General features: G+C 56.1%; 1 protein-coding gene across 9 annotated transcripts in view; it reads left to right on the plus strand.

The window, feature by feature from the left end:
- RALGPS1 (Ral GEF with PH domain and SH3 binding motif 1) overlaps positions 1 to 17,711 on the plus strand; it is a 268,245-nt gene that overhangs the window by 244,275 nt on the left and 6,259 nt on the right. For 7 of the 9 annotated variants that reach the window (XM_042965073.1, XM_042965079.1, XM_042965078.1 and 4 more), the window contains 6 exons: positions 1,221 to 1,378; positions 3,613 to 3,664; positions 13,211 to 13,294; positions 14,656 to 14,761; positions 15,742 to 15,834; positions 16,025 to 16,130. In XM_042965073.1, the coding sequence (XP_042821007.1) occupies positions 1,221 to 1,378; positions 3,613 to 3,664; positions 13,211 to 13,294; positions 14,656 to 14,761; positions 15,742 to 15,834; positions 16,025 to 16,130 (599 nt within the window). The remainder of the gene's footprint in view (positions 1 to 1,220; positions 1,379 to 3,612; positions 3,665 to 13,210; positions 13,295 to 14,655; positions 14,762 to 15,741; positions 15,835 to 16,024; positions 16,131 to 17,711) is intronic. The other 2 variants (XM_042965076.1, XM_042965077.1) reach the window with 2 other exon arrangements.

Below are 17,711 nucleotides of genomic sequence, written 5' to 3' on the forward strand. Positions count from 1 at the left end.
ATGGGCTCCAGGGCTGCTGGGACTGCTTGGCTACTGGGGGCCGCCTTGTCCATCTGATGCGTGCTCTTGGTATCCCTGGCTGGCGGCCTCTCCTCAGGCTGGCACAGGCTCGGGGAGAGCCGGGGAGGGGCGGGGGAGCGGTCCCGGCTGCGGCAGCACGGCCTGTGTCCTGGTGACAGGGATCACTGGCTCAGGAGCCAATGGAGGAGGCATACAGGGAAGTGCAGGGCAGCAATGGTTGGATTCCAGAAAGTTTGCCAAGCTCGGTTGGTGCCTCCCTTGCGGAAAGCTCCAGAGCCCAGTGGAGACCGTGACTGTCATCCAGAGCATCACTCAGTGTCTCGAGGCATCTGCCTATGTTGGGGCTCAGAGTCTCTGCTTGCCCATGGCTTCAGAAAGCCTGCAGAGCAGTGAACCTGCCACTGGTTCACCCAGCCCTGTGGACTGACAGCTCGGGGACATGTATGGACCTCAGCGTGGCTGGGGGCAGCCATGCCCATGTCCCCAGGGTATTGGGCACAGGCCCTCGAACCAGTTGGATCCCTCCTCCCTCAGTTCTTTCCTCTCTCCATCCCTCCCTTCCTTCCTTTCTTCCACCACCAAAACGCAAGCCTCGGCCAGCTCAGGCTGGCCCTGGAGTCACTCATAGGCTGGAGGGGAAAAGGGTTGCTGTCTGAGGGTTTAGCGCTTGCCCCGTGTTAGATACTCTGCTACATGCCTGCCAAGCATTATGTCACTGAGCCCCTGCAGGCCTCCGAGGTAGGGGCTGTATCATATACATCGTAAGATGAGTCCTATGAGGTTCAATGGGGCGAAGCACCTTGCAATGGTGAGTAAGGTTGGAACAAGGATTTGGACCAGACGTGTGACTCCAGAACCAGGCATGCTGCCCACAGGGCCACTCTGCCCCTTCACTCGTGTGGCGCCATGGTTCACAAGCACGATCCACTCACATGAGCCTTATAATCGTCCTGAGAAACAGGCAGGGCAAGTATCCATAGTCCCCATTTGACAGATGGAGAAACTGAGGCTCAGAGAAAGGATGTGACTTGCCCAAGGTCACGCCATGAGATAGGGCCGAGCCTGGACTTGCACCGTGGTTCTGGGTGGCCGCCTTTTTCCTCCGGCTGCACCATCTGCTCAGCACCCCAGGGCAGGTATACTCACTGTGACTCCACAGATAAGGAGCTCTGCCTTCTTTCTTCCTTTCCGTTTTCCAGTATGATGTGTCAGTTGAGTGTAGTTGAGAGTAAAAGTGCGACATTTCCATCGGAGAAAGCGAGACACCTGCTGGACGACAGTGTCCTAGAGTCTCGCAGCCCCCGCAGGGGCCTCGCCCTCACCTCCTCCTCTGCCGTCACCAATGGACTCTCCCTAGGTAAGCGTCTCCGGCCTGCACACGACAGTGCGGTGTGTGCTCCGTGTCTGTCTCTGTCACTGTGCAGCGCCCGGTGGCCCCTCACCCTCTGCAGAAAGGGCTCCCCTACAGGAGTCGCCAGAGCCAGGAGGGCTTTGCTTCCCCATCTCCAGGGCTTCACAAAGTGACCTGGGTTTGTCCTCATCCTGCCGGTAGCCCTGAGCGCGGCAGGCAGGTGGAAGGAAGCCGGACGCACACCCGAGACCCGCTGTCATTGGTTGGCAACTGCGAGAGCCTGGCCGTGGCCCCAGCGGGGCTTCTGTCCTGGGGGAGCCACAAGGCCCAGCGTGCAGAGCCAAGCGGGGGGAGCTGCCGGGGACAGCAGCTGGGTGGGCCACCAGGTTCTCTCACTCGTGTACTTGTCTTCACGCTGAGAAGCCAGAGTTAGGGAGGATGAAAAATTGATCTTCGGGGATAAAATTGCATGTCTGAGCTTCAGCCAGAAATGGTACTTATGTCAGCGGAAGGAACAGAGACAGAACTGCCGAGGCTGGGGTGGAGAGAGGTTGGAGGCAGAGCTGAGGACACTGTTGAGCTCTGGTCACAGGCCTGTCACCCTGCGGTGCCCAGGTCACCTGTCATTACTACCATCAGACAAGTACTCTCACTGGCTGTGTCCTTTCAGTGTGCCTGTGCTTCCGTAGTCTGTGTGTCTGCGTGTCTGTCTGGGAGCCCTCCCAGGGCTGGGGGTGGCTTAGTTGCCGGGCTGGGGGTTTGATCCAGTGTGGTCTACAGGGTGGGGGGCCCATGAGCACTGGGAGGAAGAGGGAGGAAGGGGAAGGGCGGGAATCACCTGTCACACGTCCCAGTCTCTGAGGCAGTGTCCCTACAGGGGCAGTCATCTCCCACCCCCTGGAAGGGCTGTGACGAGCAAAGTCGGCACCTGCCTTCTCACCTGGGGGGAAGTTATCCTAATTGGACCCAGTCAGGGCTTTACAACAGCTTAGGACAGTGCAGGCTGTGGTTCGTAGGTGTCAGTGTGTTGGGGAGAATTCTGGAGTCAGTGTGTTCAGGAAAGGCTGGGCTGCACCAGGTAAGCAGATCCGTTCTGAGAGACTAGAGTATGCTGATGAGCATTATGGATCTCTCCAGAAAGGCAGTAGAGTCTGCAGGTCCCCACAGCCCGGTCCTCGGAACGTCCTGGAATGGGATGGGGGTGAAGTTCTGAGGAACCATTTTGGGAAGTGCCAGACCCAGAGCATTCAGCTGGGCAGCTGAGTTTTCCATCCAGGAAAACTTTCTGAGCTGTGTCTGTAACCCCCAGGCCTTGCTATTCCTGAGACAGAAAAGGGACTCAGGCACAGTGCTGTCCAGTATCCAGGCAGATCACCAGGCGGTTGGTCCTCAGCCCCTCTTCTTGGGAAACTCAGATATCTTTCTGTCTGGAGCCGAAAGCCCCGGGAGTGAACTGCGATGTGTGCGTGTGCCCTGTCTGGAGACCTTTCCACCCGGTGACTCCCAAGGGGCCCGAGACCTCCTCTCTCCTCCTTTCCGGCTGGCCCGCCTTAGTGCCAGCAGGCAGCCCAGGCAGAGAGCCGAGCCGAGGCACCTCCGGGTCCTGAGAGAGCGCACAGAGGCACTCGGCAGTGTGCAGTGACAGGTGTCCTTGTGGCTGGAGCCGGGCCTTGGAGAGCCGGTGTCCGGTCCACCCCAGAGGAGCAGCCTGGGGGAGGTGGAGCCCGTCTCTTGTGTATGCTGGCCAGGAGGCGAAGGGGCGCTCCCTGGAGGCTTCTGTCTAATGCCAGGCAGCTTCTCTGTGACCATTTGGGAGGAAGGAGGTGCTCATTTGGCCCCTGTCCTCACTAGGTGAGGCTTGTTCTAGCACTGGTGTCACTTGGGCCAGGAGGGAGGCGGTGATGGGGCCAGGCCAGGCCAACACAGAGGCCGAGGGACACAGAGCCTGGGGGGCCAGCGGGCAGGTAGCTGCCGCCTTCAGCGGGGCAGAGGGAAGGGAGTGGAGGGCCTACCGGGAACGGCGGGAGGGGCTGGTTCTTTGACGCTCCCAGGAGAGGGCGTCAGAAATAGCAGCAAAGCCCCAAGTCATACGGAGCCCCACAGGGTCAGAAAGCTGTTCGTCTGGCACTTCTGTGGAGCTCAGGGGGCCTGGGCCCGCTGACCCAGGAGAACAGACTCCTCCGGGGTTGGCCGCTCTTCCACGAGGCCGCCACGCTCATCGATCTGTGTTCCTTTTCCAGGCAGTAGTGAGAGCTCAGAGTTTAGTGAAGAGATGTCTTCAGGGCTGGAAAGGTGAGTGTGGCCTCAGCTCGGCCTCCCTCCCAGGGCGGCGCTCAGGGCTCCGGGCAGGGACCGGCCCCCACCCCCACCGCCCCTCACTGGCCGCTCCTCGGGTCAGCTCGGGGCCCGGGGGCAGGCCCCCTCGGCGTGGGGGGTAGAAGAGCAGGATGGGCAGGGGGCGGGGGTCCCGGCCCCATGCTCTGAGCAGCCCCACTCATCTTCCGGTCCAGAGCTAGCCCAGGCGCCTGAGGCCAGTAGCTCTTCCTCAGGCCGAACTGCAGAGGAGAACCTGCGAGCAGGTTTGGTCTGAAATGTGGGTTCTTAAAACCAGACTCCTGAGATGGGCCTGGTGTGGAGATGGGCCCGTGGCTCCGCCTGGTGGGGTCTGAGAGTGTTACACCCGCAAGGCCTCGGCTTTGGGCTGACACCCGCCCCGCTGGGCACTGGTGACAGCGAGTGGATCCCAGCCCCGGGGTTGGCTCCCTGTGCTGAGCCCTTCTGCCCCGGGAGTGGGGCCTCCTGCTCGGGAAGCCACTCACCCCACACGCTGATGCTTTCTCTGCCGGGCACCAGGGGGGCCCCGGGAAGACAGAGGTCCTGAGCGGGGAGCTCCCACGGCGGCGGCTCCGCCGGAAGTGAGGGGCGTCGTGGTGACTGGAGATCTGAGGGGATGGCAGGGAGAAATCCACTGACACTGAATGCTACAGAGAGGCAGGTCCGCACCGTCCTTCACAGTAGCCCCTCCACCAGCGTGCGGGGGCCCGTGCGCACAGAGGGACACACACATGCCCACACTTATACACACAGTCTCCCACACGCGTGCGCACACACATGCATCCATACACGTGCTCTCGCATGTGTGGGTGTACGTACACATGTACGGTCACACACAGCTCACACACACACACACACACACACACACACCTCACACGCTCCTCACTCCTCATTCCTCCGGGGGGTGCTGACGCCTCCTGTCTCACCGGCCCCCACAATCATAAAACGGCCAGAGAGGAGGAGGTGAACCCACCCAGCGAGTCCTCACAGGGCAGAGAGACGTAAGTGATAAGCCAGGAGTGACTTCCGTTGAGCATTCCCTGTGGGTCAGATGCTGTCTCGGCCCCACCGAATCCTCAAGCACTTCTGCACGGTGGTTATCCGTAGTGTCCCCGTTTTACACCTGTGGCCAGTAAGGCTCAGGGAGGTGAAGTGACTTGTCCTGCTTCCCGCTCCTCTGGTAGGGCAGAGCCGGCCCAGGTCCACATCCTCCTGACCACCGAGCCCACCTCTTCACTGCTATGCTCCCGGCCTGGTCCAGAGGGCCACTGTGACAGCTACGGGGACTGGCCCCACGTCAGTCAGTCGGTTGGTCGGTCCGTCCGTCCTTGGGAAACCCTGGACGGAAGGCCACGAGCCCTCGGAACCTGCCCCCTCTGCCCTTGCTGCGGGACCTCTGGAGACATGTTTGCTCTGTTCTTGCTTGGGTCGCTCGGGCAAATGGTCCCCACTGCCCTCGCCCTGAGGCCGGCCCAGCAGTGGAGATGAGAACCAGACAGGGTCTAGGGCAGACTCCACATCTGATGAGCAAAATTTTGGCTTTTGTCAACATCAGTCAGGGGACTCCTAGGGAGACCCTGAGGAAGGGGGCTTACAGGCAAGCCAGTGTCCCCTGGCCACAGGCCAGCGAGGGGACACCGAGTGGGGAATGCAGTCATGGTGCCAGGATCCTGAATATCATCCAGACTTGAACTTATTCACTGGTTCGTTCATTCCCTCATTCACTCACTCATTCATTCATTGAGTAGCTGTTTATTAAGCCACTGCATCCTGCCAGGCACCCTGCTAGTCACTGAGGGCAGCAGGTGTGGATCCTAAGGAGCACCCATGACCCAGACTGGAGCCACCAGGAGGGAAGACAGTGAGAGAATTCCTGCCCCCGGGAGAGGATGCTGTACTTAATCAGTAGCGAACCCTGTAAGGCGCAGCATTTCTCTTTTTTCTCTTTCACTTAGAATTTGGCATTCAATTTCCCATCCATCATAATGTTCGTAGTAGGTGCTTGGGACGCAGGACCTCCAGCAAGCGCTGGTCTCCCAGCTGGCTCAGCCAGGCAGATGCCCAGGGCTGGGAGCCCGCAGGGAGAACGTCCTGTTTCTCATTCTCTGGGGACCCAGCTCTGGGATCCTAGCCCAATGAGGAGACAGGAGACCACTTGCTTTGGAAGGTGCCTGTGGGGCTGGGATGAGCCCTCCAGCGTGAGACCCACGCTGCGCCCTGGCCTCCACCTCCTGTGGCCTGGCCTCCAGTCTGCTTTTCCATCCTGCACTAGCCTCTTTCCACGTCCACCGGAAAGAATCCGCTCCCCCAAATGCACGCGAGCATTTTAGACTTTGGTCAAGACCCGGATGGGAGAGCTGGAGGGGAGAGTCTGTCTCACGCTCTTTGAAAATCTTCATCAAACGCCACTCTTTTCCACACAGTTCAGTGGCCACAGTTCACTTTGCCACCGGGCCTCCCTTCTTCCTAACCTTCACCCACACTGTGCTCAGCCCCACTGGGTCCTCCCTTCACAGTTGACGATTTTAGATGAAGTTTTTTAAAAGAGGAACAAATTGGGTGATAGAGGTACGTGTACGTACAAAAACACGTAATGTTCCTCATCTTGGTTCTCTCTGAGTCCTAGGGTCATCGAATGAATTTCTTTCCTTCATTTTTTCCCTCTCCAGATCTGCCACAGTGGGCACATGCCTTTTTTACACCCTGAAAAAAACTAACATTTAACTTTAAAAAAAAAAAAGATATAATCAGAAACATTTACTGATTGGTTTTGAAGAGGTAACATGTGAAAAGTATGGCACAAAGTCATCGCGAACCCCTCGGCCATCTGTCTTCTCTAGTCCCACATTGGCAGTGTGTGGAAAGGGTGCTCTCGCGTGAGAGGCGGGCCAGATGTTTTTTGAGTTTGAGTTGCCGTATTTTGATGCTTTTATGAGTTTCACTCAGTGTGTCCCTCTTGCCACAGGGGGTGGAAAGACGAGGAGGCAGAGGGGTCCTTGGGGGTCATAAGAGGAGAGTGTGACAGCCTCTCGGGGGCAGAGCTGTTTCTCCTTCCCAGGGAGGTGATGGATAGAGGGGAGCTAGTCAGAGCTCAGAGTCCAGCGGGGTGACCCAAGGCAGACTGCGGGGTCAGGGGTGGTTTCCGGTAGAGGCGATGGTTAAGCAGAAGCCCGAGAACTTTGGTGAAGAGGACCACAGTGGGCCCTCGAGAGGGGTGGTGGGATCTGAGGAGGCTGCGAGGCCTGACTCATGTGCCAGGATGAGAAAGGAGGTGGCCCAGGGACGCTTGGTATGGCTCTTAAGAGTCACTGCGGGAGAGGTGGGCTCCGTGATGCATCCTGGTCTCTGAAGTTCTTAGCGTACCTCTGCATTGAAAGATCATGATCTGGCTTCCAGACACTGCCAGCAGCTCCGGGAGGGGCCTGAGATCAGGACTGCTTGCTCTCAGTGACCTTGGGCATGGCTCTCAACCTCTGGGCCTGAGGAGCCTCAGCTCTACAGCGAGGATACTCACAGGAAATACTTAGCACACAGGTGGAGTTGCTATGTTTGGGAACTTACTTGGATGCTTTTATGAGTTTCCTTCAGTCTGTCCCTCTTGCCAGCGAGCCAGTGATCCGGGGGTCTAAGACTGGATGTCACGGGTGAAGAGGAGAGTCCCCAAATGGCGGTTCAGTCATCATGGGATGGATGAACTGCAATGAAGACGAGTGTCCACCAGCCCTGGTTGGCCTCCAGGGTGACACTGAACTGTGGGGAGGACCCCTTTAAGAGGGTGCTGCAGACGGTTGGCCCCGCAAGTGCTCCAGGGTGTCGAAGAGGTTAGGTGACGCAGTTTTTCCCTGCGTGAGGTTTACTTGTTCTTTTTAGCTGGTGGAATCTTCCAGCATCCTCAGGGAGACCCCAGGAAAGTAGGGTCATGGCAGCAGATTCCTAAGTCTGCCACCCCCAAACCAGTTTTTAAAGACACCCCATTCCCCTCCTGAGAAGATCAAAGGGCTCTGGCAGATTTTGCCAAGGTACAGAGGTGCCTCTTGAGCCCCAAACTGCAGCGTTTTGAGACAGGGAGGCAGTCCTGGAGGTGAGGGGTGCCTTTAACTGAAGCGCAACACGAGAGTGGCTGTTCACAGGGTGACTTTCACAGAGGGCCTCACTGCTTCCTCTCACCCCCGTGGCTGAGGCCCAGGAATCCTCCAGGCCCGTGTCCCTCACCCACCCACCCCGTGGTCTTCTTCCCCCAGCCCCCATCTGTCTTGTTCTGTACCCCCATTCCGCTGCTCTGCCTCCTGGGGCAACCCAGTGGGACGATGTCCCAAGCTTCTGATTTCGGTTTCCCCCCAAAGATGACATCTCTTGCCTCACTTTCAGCAGCAGACACTGAAGTCTGGAAAATGAGGCTCCACCCAGGAGCTCAGACCCCTTGGAGAGAGAACAGCTGGCAGTGGTCCCTGGGCCTTTGGCTTGACCTCGTCCTGGGGCCCTGGCAGATGAGGGCCAGGCCGTGCCCACTAGCGGCTGTGGCTTCCCAGGTAGCTGAGAACTTTCAGCCCACGACCTCTCTGCCCGGTACCTACAACCCCTCAGACTCAGGTCCTAGAAAATGGGAGGACTCTCCGTCTTGTATCAATCCGTCTCCGTGCACATCTGCCACAGTCCCCTCTCTCCCCGCAGACCGATTTCTAGACTTTTCAGCTCACAGAGGGGAAGACGGACACCTCACAGCTCCCAGGTTTACACGTTATACCTTCATCCAGCCACAGAGCCTGACTTTCCGTGTCTCAAATCTGGTTCTGAGTTGTCATGAGAGAAAATCTGATTGGCCTGGCTTGGGTCAAGTGTTGTTTTATCCACTCAGTACGAGTAGATAAACATGCAGTATGGATATGGCTCCTGGGGACCCACTCAGATCAGGGACATTGCCCAGAGAAGAGTGAGTGAGTGAGTGAGTGACTCATAGGCAGTAAAAGGCCTTTAGCAAGTACGGCTAGAAGGGATGTCCTAGGGCCCAGCAGAACGCAGACTGGCGGCTTCCTCTCTGCAGATGAGGGTGGATCCTCAGCAAGAGGTTGGGATCGAGCTCTGGCCTAAGGGGATGGCTTCCCGTTAAGGGTTCGCTGGTGCGGGTGGACACTGTTGATGAACAGCATCTCCTGGGCCCTTCCATAGGCAGATGCCTGCCTCAAGGGGCTCTGCGCGCTTGGGGCAGAACAATGGGCGGAGAAGCCTACTTCTGCTAAGATAAGATTACTGAGGCCCCAGTGTAATTATGATCCAGGACTTCTCCCATTCCCCAACCTCCTAAACCAGCTTTAGGACATTTAATCCCCACGATACCACCTAATGTGTACCTAGAAAACTATTGCGGAGGAGAGGCCTTTCAGACCTGCCTTGGCTAATCTGAATTCTCATGATGCTGTTGCCCCAAGTGGGACCCTGGTTGCTTCTACCTCAATAGCACTACCCGCTCTCCCTCTTCCTAGTGCTGTGACCTTGGGCAAGTTACTCCATCTCTCCAAGCCTCAGATTCCTCATCTATAAGGTGGGGAGAAGAAGAGTGCTGCTTAACAGTGTTCCTAATTGTTAGGACAGAAAAATCACAGTGTGATTAGACAAGATAAGGAACAAATACTGCTTAGCACTTAGCACATTGCCTAGCACCCATCACTCCCATCATCTCCATCACCCCCACCATCCCCATCACCCCCATCACTCCCATCATCACCCCCACCATCCCCATCACCCCGATCATCTCCATCACCCCCACCATCCCCATCACCCCCACCATCCCCATCACCCCCATCACTCCCATCATCTCCATCACCCCCACCATCCTCATCACCCTGATGATCTCCATCACCCCCACCATCCCCATCACCCCGATCATCTCCATCATCCCCACCATCCCCATCACCCCCATCACTCCCATCATCTCCATCACCCCCACCATCCTCATCACCCTGATGATCTCCATCACCCCCACCATCCCCATCACCCCGATCATCTCCATCATCCCCACCATCCCCAATCACCCCCACCATCCCCATTACCCCGATCATCACCCCCACCATCCCCATCACTCCGATCATCTCCATCATCCCCACCATCCCCATCACCCCCATCATCCCATCATTCCACCATCTCCATCATCCTCATAAGCCCATCCTTATTATCACCATCATCCTTATCACTATCATCATCATCATCATCATCATCATCTTGCATACCACTTGGGACTGAAGTGTTTTATTTGGTTGTCATCCTACATCTTCCCCAGACCAGACTTCCCGTGAGTAGGGTTGCTTCCTGCATCCCTCCTCCCCACCACTGCCCAAGATCCACCCCTCAGAGGAGACTGTAAAATGGCTTTCCTGGAATACATTCCATTTAGCCACATTCTGCTCCAGCATCATGCCAGGAAAGTTGTCTGTGGTTCTGGAGTGGGAGCCATGTCAGTCCAAGAAACTCCCTGATTTCTGAGCTCACCAGATACAATGCTCATTCATTCTGCATTTCTGTCCCTGAACATTCAAAATAACAAATCCTCTCAGAGCAGGGCAGTGATCAGATTGGTTCCAATGGCTGAAGATCCTAGCTCCTCCGTGCTGATTTTAGCCTGCCTGGGCCTGACCAGAATCACCCAACCATCACAACCCCCTCTCCAGCGTACGGGGCTCATCTTGGGAGGAAAGGTGGCCACCACAACCCTAACTATTCTAAAAGCTGGCCTTGAAGAAAATTCACCATTACACTGCCCTTCAAGGCCAGGGTCACTCCCCCAGGCTCCAGGGAAGCAGACTCTGACTTCCCCCACTTGGAGGAGCTTGACTGACATAAGCTGTCTACTCATACCAGAAAGCCAGACTCCCTTTGTTAATATTTGCGTCTCCATCCCTAAATCCCTAATGACAGGCCAGTGGGGTGGGATGAGTGGCTTCACTTCCTTGAGCCTCAGGTTCCTCACTTGAGTCACGGTGGGAATAGCACCCTTCACAGAGTTGGGAGGAGCGGCGTGTCTCGTGGTAAGCAGTTGCCCTTCCGTGCCCGTCAGCCAAAACCACCAGAAGGTTACTCCAGTGCGGAGACCAAGGGACGAGGGGCCTGGGAAGGGTCCTACCCAAGGAGATCTAGGGCCTAAGACTGTTGTGGCCGTCCAGTCTCATGGACACCGACAAAGCCCGATCAGTGTGAGCTGTGGCAGAGACCTACATGGAGGGGTACCTCTGGGAGAGCACCCAGAAGCCACCCACATGGTGCCAGTTCCACACGCAGAGCCAGTGCCTGTGGCAGAGCCCCGACACGTGACATCTGGGCCTCCCTGTGACCCTGAAGGGTGTGGGAAGAGCTTGGGCTATACAACCAGACAGAACAGGGTCCGGTCCTGGTTTATTAGGCTCAGGCCTCGGTCAAGTGTCTTCACATCATTGAGCCTCAGTTTCCCTATTCTGGGGAAGATAATGTGCTTAACTTAAAGCTCCAGTGAGATGGTGAGTGTAACAGCCTTGCACATATGAGCCCCCCACTCACCAGTGATCTCCGTGCCCCCACACTCCCCCACCAGTCCAGTGCACCAGGGGGCACCCCGCGCCCTTAGAAAGAATGTGAAGAGAGGTTGCTTACAAGGCTAGGCTGGTTGGAAGATGTTGGTTTAAGGGTCTCCATCAACAAGCGTCAGTCCTGCAGACATCTATTGAGTGTGCAGCCATGGACAGTCTCAGAAAGGAGAGCACGACAGAGGGAAGGTAGCAGTGGCAGCCACACCCCCCTGTTGGTGGAACTGCCAGTCACTGGGGACAGCCTGCTGTCATCACACATTTTCTTCGGGTACCAGGGCAAAAAGACCCACAAGATGAAAGGTGGAGAAGAAGAGGCCAGAGGACCCAGCTCTGGAAAGGGAGGCTCCATCTCCAACTCCAGACAGGTGGTGGTTCAGAGCAGGGTTCCAGATCAAGCGAGGAGACGTCTTCCTGGCACAAGGAATGTCATCGCAGAAAGGTTCACTGTCACACTCTGCCCCAATTCATAAGAAATCTCTGGTGGTGGCTGCGGAGGAAAGCAACCCTGGAGGCAGCCCATAGCGAGCCCTCCCAGCAGTCCGCTTAAGCACGGGGTGGTAGCATGTCACGGTGCCACACCCAGCTGTGAGGTACGCAGTAGTGTTCCCAGTAACGGTGAAAGTACTGAAGCTTTTCATAAGTGAGAGCAGATTCATCATGACCTGTAATGTCGCTCACTCACTGCATTGCAAGCCTCTTTCTGAATGGAAGAGAGGGAGGAAACCGTCGGTCTGTGGGCTGGGAGTTGGGCATGCCAGGGCCTCTTCTGTGCCACAGTTCATGGCGGGGGCAGGGGCGGGGTCAGCCTCTGACCATCATCTGTCACCAAGGGGTGGTGGGGAAAGGCTGAGATCCATTGCATTTGAGGACTTGAGGGGCCAAGCACATGCTGTGGCTCTTTACCTCCTGAAGAGGAGTAGCTGTTGGGCAGAAGGAGCAGGGTCCCAGAGCAGTTGGCCTAGAAGGCCTCAGACTCCCACGAGCCCTGAACTTGGGCCTCTGCACAGCAGACCCAAGATGCTCCTCAAGAACAGGTCCTTCTCAAGCAGAGGATGGAGGGGCAGCGAACAGCACCACCCTCTCTTGGAGGAACCGGAGCTCACTGATGGTATGACGCACCTGCTGGAGTGAATGATGATGTCCCACGCCACCCCCAGGTGTCCAGAGCTGCGGGGCAGCACGCGGCAACCGAGGATGGGCAGTAGAGAATAGAATATTTGAAAAGGAAGTCTCCACCCCGTCTGACTATAAATTGGGTTACATCATTGTTTAGCCAATGGACAAGGAATGCTACAGCCCAGGGAGAGACCATGCTGCAGGGGTGAGAAGGCTGAGGACCAAGTGGACACAAGAAGTCATTCTGCTGAAGGAGGAAAAGACGAAGAGAAGAAAAATGGAAGCCTCCCCCCAAATAGGTTAAGCTCCCTGCTTACTCTGGAAACTGCGCCTTCCTCTGCAAGGGCTCCCTGCTGGGGACTCCAGGAGAGAGAGGAGCTGAGAAGCCAGAGGGGTAGCCCATGGAGAGATTCCAGGCCCTCCCCCCCAGGCCCAACGTGCAAGACTGCCCACAATTCTGTCGCTGTGTGCACCCTTTTTGCTGGATTAGCCATGGAACATTTGGGCTTTCCTGCTTTTTTCTGTTAAATATGTCAGCTTCACATTGGGTAAGTGGGTGTGCCCTGATTTTAGTCACCCCCTGCCACTGGAAGAGGGGTGAACATTTAATTAGTTAAGGAAAGAATCACCTGGAGCCTTGGGAACTGGCCCTGACGGAGGCTCTAGGGGCTCCAGATGTGCCCCAGATGTGCCTGTAGCATGACGGAGGAGGTGTGGGAAGAGTTGGGGTTGAAGCTTCCCGAGCAAATGACCGCAGGGTCCGAGATACCCTCGCTTCCTCAGAGTATCTGGTTGTTCCGGGCTGTTGCTAAAAGTCCACCCTTTTCCTCTGAAGCAGGGGACGTCTCTATGCCACCCTGGGGCCCAACTGGCGTGTTCCAGTTCGGAATTCTCCCCGGACCCGGAGCTGTGTCTACAGGTATTTGTTGATTCGTGTGTTCAGTTATTTGATGAACAGCTCTAGGCTGCTCGTTGGAGGCCACACACTGTGCTAGAGGTTGCTCATGGGACAGACGTGGCCTCTGCCTTGGCCCGGGAGGCCGCTGCCACAGGAGAAACAGGCCTAACGGATAATCCCGGATGACTGATGGTCCCAGAGTGGAGGTGGGATGGAGCAAGGAAGGGCTCTCTGGAGAAACGACTGGAAGAGTGATAGGAATTAAGCAAATACAGGGAGGGGAGGTGTAGGGATAATAAGAGTGCCCCAAGCCGAAGCAAATGAAGGAGAGTCAGTGTTGTCAGAAATGAGAGGGGGAGGGGCGGAGATGAGGTTGGAGAGGTGGGGCCGAGCAGGGTTGGGGGGAGGTGACAGACTGTGGCAAGACCAGGTCATCCTGGCCAGAGGCATGGAGAGCTGGAGAGGGTGCAGGAGGAAGGCAGGAGGGGCCGCAGGGAGGCCGGGGCAGAGCATTGGGCAGTTGTCCAAAGGAAGAGCCAAGTTGGCCTAAGGTGGGGGGGGGCGGGGGCGGGCAGGGTGACTGAGAGGGGTAGTCAGGCATATGTAGGACTTGGGATCAGGGCATCCTTGGGATTCAGTAGGTTGCAGGGGTGGAGGGGTAAGTGGAGAAACACCCCAGGTCCCTGGTTCAAGCCGCCAGGTGGACGGCGGTGCCATTCACACGCACGTGGAGAAAAAGCAGCTTGAGGAAAGGCGCCAAGTTGAGGGAGATGCCCATGGGAGGCGCCTGCCCAGTGAAGCCACTACCCGCTACCCAATGTGTGAAGCCCAGGGCACAGGTCCTGGCCAGAGCTGCACTTGGCAGCCTTCACCTGTAGGTGGCGCCTGAAACCCTGCGGCCCTGGGGGAGAAGGGAGCCCTGAGGCAAAGGTGCAGGGCTGGTCAGCTGTCCTCCTCCCCGCTCCTCACTCCACCCCCACCTCCCCCACTGCTCCTCCAGGCTCCTGCCCACACAAGGAGGGGCTGCATAGGCCCCAGACAAAGGTGGGAGCACACTGGCAAGGCAGGAGGAAGCCACCGCAGAGCTCAGGACAGGGTGGCGGGTGCTGCTGGGGCCTGGGTTAGAGGGAGCTCGGTCACCAAGCCTCGGGCCTTGCAGGCTCAGAAAGACGAGCGAGGTGAAAGTTTGCGGCTGTGGCTGCCCTGGCCCCTCTTCCTTCAAGCTGCCCTCGGCCTCAGGGGCCCCTCCCTGGCCTTTTCTTGACAGCGTTGAGTTTCTGGCCTGGCGCAGGATCAGGGACTCTGCAGTGGGGACCTGGGAGGGAGAGGGTGCCTGACCCCAGCTCCTGCAGGGCGGCGTCTGACTGGTGGTCTCCCCTCAGTCCCACGGGCCCGTGCATCTGTACGCTGGGGAGCTCAGCCGCCGTGCCCACCATGGAGGGTCCTCTGAGGAGGAAAACTCTGCTCAAGGAAGGACGGAAGCCCGCGGTAAGTGCAGACAGCCCTCCATCCGGAGGCGGCCGGGGCATCAGTGAGGGCCCCGGGCTCCAGCCCTGGCTGTGCCACTGAGTGGGCAAGGGCCTCAGTTCCCATATCTGTAAATTGGGATAAAATAGTGTCTGTGTCCTAGAGGATTCGGCAAGAAGGTCACACGCATGGCCGTGCACACAGTGAGCGTGCGGTGAGCCAGGGCTGTGATGAGGGCAAGTGGAAGCTGGCAGAGCCCTGGAGTTAGGTTGGTACTGCCGTCGAGAGGGTCAGTACAGCATTGGCATTCCATCTCAGCCAGAGCACCCCAGTGCGGGTATCATGGTTCTGCTGGGCGATGGCTGAGCATGTCTGGGTTTTAAAAATGTTTTTCCCTGGAGCGCCTGGGTGGCTCTATCAGTTAAGCGTCCGACTTCGGCTCAGGTCATGATCTCACAGTTCTGAGTTTGAGCCCCCACATCGTGTTCTCTGCTGTCAGCGTGGAGTCCGTTTCAGACCCTCTGTCTCCCTCTCTCTGCCCCTCCCCCCTTCAAAAGTAAATAAACATTTAAAAAAATAAATAAAAAATTTTTAAAAGTAAAAAATAAAAATATTTTTCCCCAGGATATTCTTGGGCCCAAGTTACCTCAATACGTAGGAATTAAACCTTGGCTCTTAACAAGCCTTAAGCTAGGAAACGAAAGGCTCTCTGAGTAAAGGAGCCAGAGAGGGGAGGTAGGGCTTAGGGCTGAGAAGTTCGGAGGCACGGATGAGGAGGGTCTCCCTCCTCTAGGCCCTGGGTGGAAGTGACATTAGTGGGTGAGTGGCCAGGGAAGAGGTGAGGAGGTGAGGCCAGCACTGGCATTGGCTTGAGGCGGGGGGGGGGGGGGGGGGGGAGGGGAGCACCCTTCCACCCACAGGGCGGGGTCTGTAATCAGACAGGGAGGGGGGACTTCCCCACTACTTGCTGGGGTGTCACTCTGCCTCCCCTTCCTCTGTAGCTTTCCTCGTGGACCAGGTACTGGGTCATCCTCTCGGGATCCACCCTCCTGTACTACGGAGCCAAGTCCTTGCGGGGCACGGACAGAAAACACGTAAGTCCCATGAAAGGACTTTCCATGCTGGGACTTCGTGTAGTATGACCTGCAGAGGAGGGGCGGAGGGAGGCAGGGGAGGTGGCAGGGGTGGGAAGGAACCTCGCCGGGCCCCCCAGCCTTCCTGGGGGAGACGATGCGGGGGAATGGAGGGCGTGGGCCTCCTGGTTACGCTGTTGTTCTTCCCCAGTATAAATCCACACCCGGCAAAAAGGTCTCCGTTGTGGGCTGGATGGTGCAGCTTCCTGATGACCCCGAGCACCCCGATATCTTCCAGCTGAATAACCCTGACAAAGGTAGGCAGCGGGCCCGGCGCCGGGTGCCCACCATTTCTCCCTACCCTGTTTTCCTCTCCTACTAAATGTACATTTTGAAACAGTAGGAACTTTGGGGGCTGCTGCCTTCCCTTTGCTTTAGGTTGTGATCAGAGGGTCCCCTCACTAGTCCATGAAAAAACTGCTTAGATCGCGGTCAGTGTGTTCAGTGAGCAGTGGGCATGGCATGTGGCTCCAGGAACCCTTTTGTGGCCTCACCTGTGGCTACTGGGGCCCATAACCTTTGGAGCTGTGGCCTCGGGGTCTTGGAATAAATAATATAACCCTGCATGAGGCAGGGACCACGTGGCTGGGAGGGTCTCAGGTCTTGGGAGATTTCAGGGATGCCCCTGACATCACCTGTGCTGTGAGACTCTCACAATATCCTAGTCCAAGGCCAAATCTGAGAAGAGCCTTTTTACAAAAGCCCCAGCTTTACCTTGTCTGGCCATCTTCCATTTCCCTCCTGGTTCCACCCCTCCTCCATGACCATGTCGGGTAGAAGGAGAGGTTCTGGGCACCATCTTGTCCAGGAGCGCTGTCTGCACTGGACATTCAGAATAGGCCACGCTCTGAAGGAAACGGAAATCAGAACCACAATGAGATATCACCTCACACCAGTCAAATGGCTAAAATAAAAAAGACAAGAAATAACCAGTATTGGCAAGGATGTGGAGAAAAGGGAACATTTGTGCACTGCTGATGGGAATGTGAAAGGGTACAGCCACTGTGGAAAACAGTATGGAGGTTCCTCAAAAAATTAAAAATAGAAATACATATGATCCAATAATTCCATTGCTGGGTATTTACCCAAAGAAAATGAAGACACTAATTCAAAAAGAAATTCACCCCTATGTTTAAAGTTTATTGCATTATTTACAATAGCCAAGATATGGAAGCAACCTAAGTGTCCTTTGATAGATGAATGGATAAAGAAGGTGTCTTACACACACACACACACACACACACACACACACACACACACACACACACACATATACCAGAAAAATATTATGCAGCCATAAAAAAGGATGAGATCATGCCATTTGTGACAACATGGATGGACCGAAAGAGTATTATGCTAAGTGAAATAAATCAGACTGAGAAAGACAAATACCATATGATTTCACTCATATGTGGAATCTAGAAGGAAAAAAAGCAGAATCAGACCTATAAATACAGAGGATGAACTGATGGGTGCCAGAGGGGAGAGAGGGGTAAGGGGTTGTCAAAATGGGTGAAGGGGAGTGGGAGACACAGGCTTCCAGTTACGGAATGAATGAGTCACAGGAATAAAAGGCACAACATAAGGAATATAGTCGATGATATTTTAATAGTGTTGTGTGGTGATAGCTAATAACTACACTGTGGTGAGCACAGCATAATGTATAAACTCGTTGAAGCGCTTTGTTGTACAGCTTAAACTAATGTACCATTTTGTGTCAACTATACTCAAAAAAAAACAAAAACAAAACAAAAAAACCAGAATGGGCCATGCTGATCTTCCTGGTGGCGCACGTCACATGACAAAACCCTGAAATGCCTGGGTGTTGGGTTCTAGCC

The sequence above is a fragment of the Panthera tigris genome, chromosome D4 (genome assembly GCF_018350195.1).
Source record: "Panthera tigris isolate Pti1 chromosome D4, P.tigris_Pti1_mat1.1, whole genome shotgun sequence".
In the NCBI taxonomy this organism is placed as follows: domain Eukaryota; kingdom Metazoa; phylum Chordata; class Mammalia; order Carnivora; family Felidae; genus Panthera; species Panthera tigris.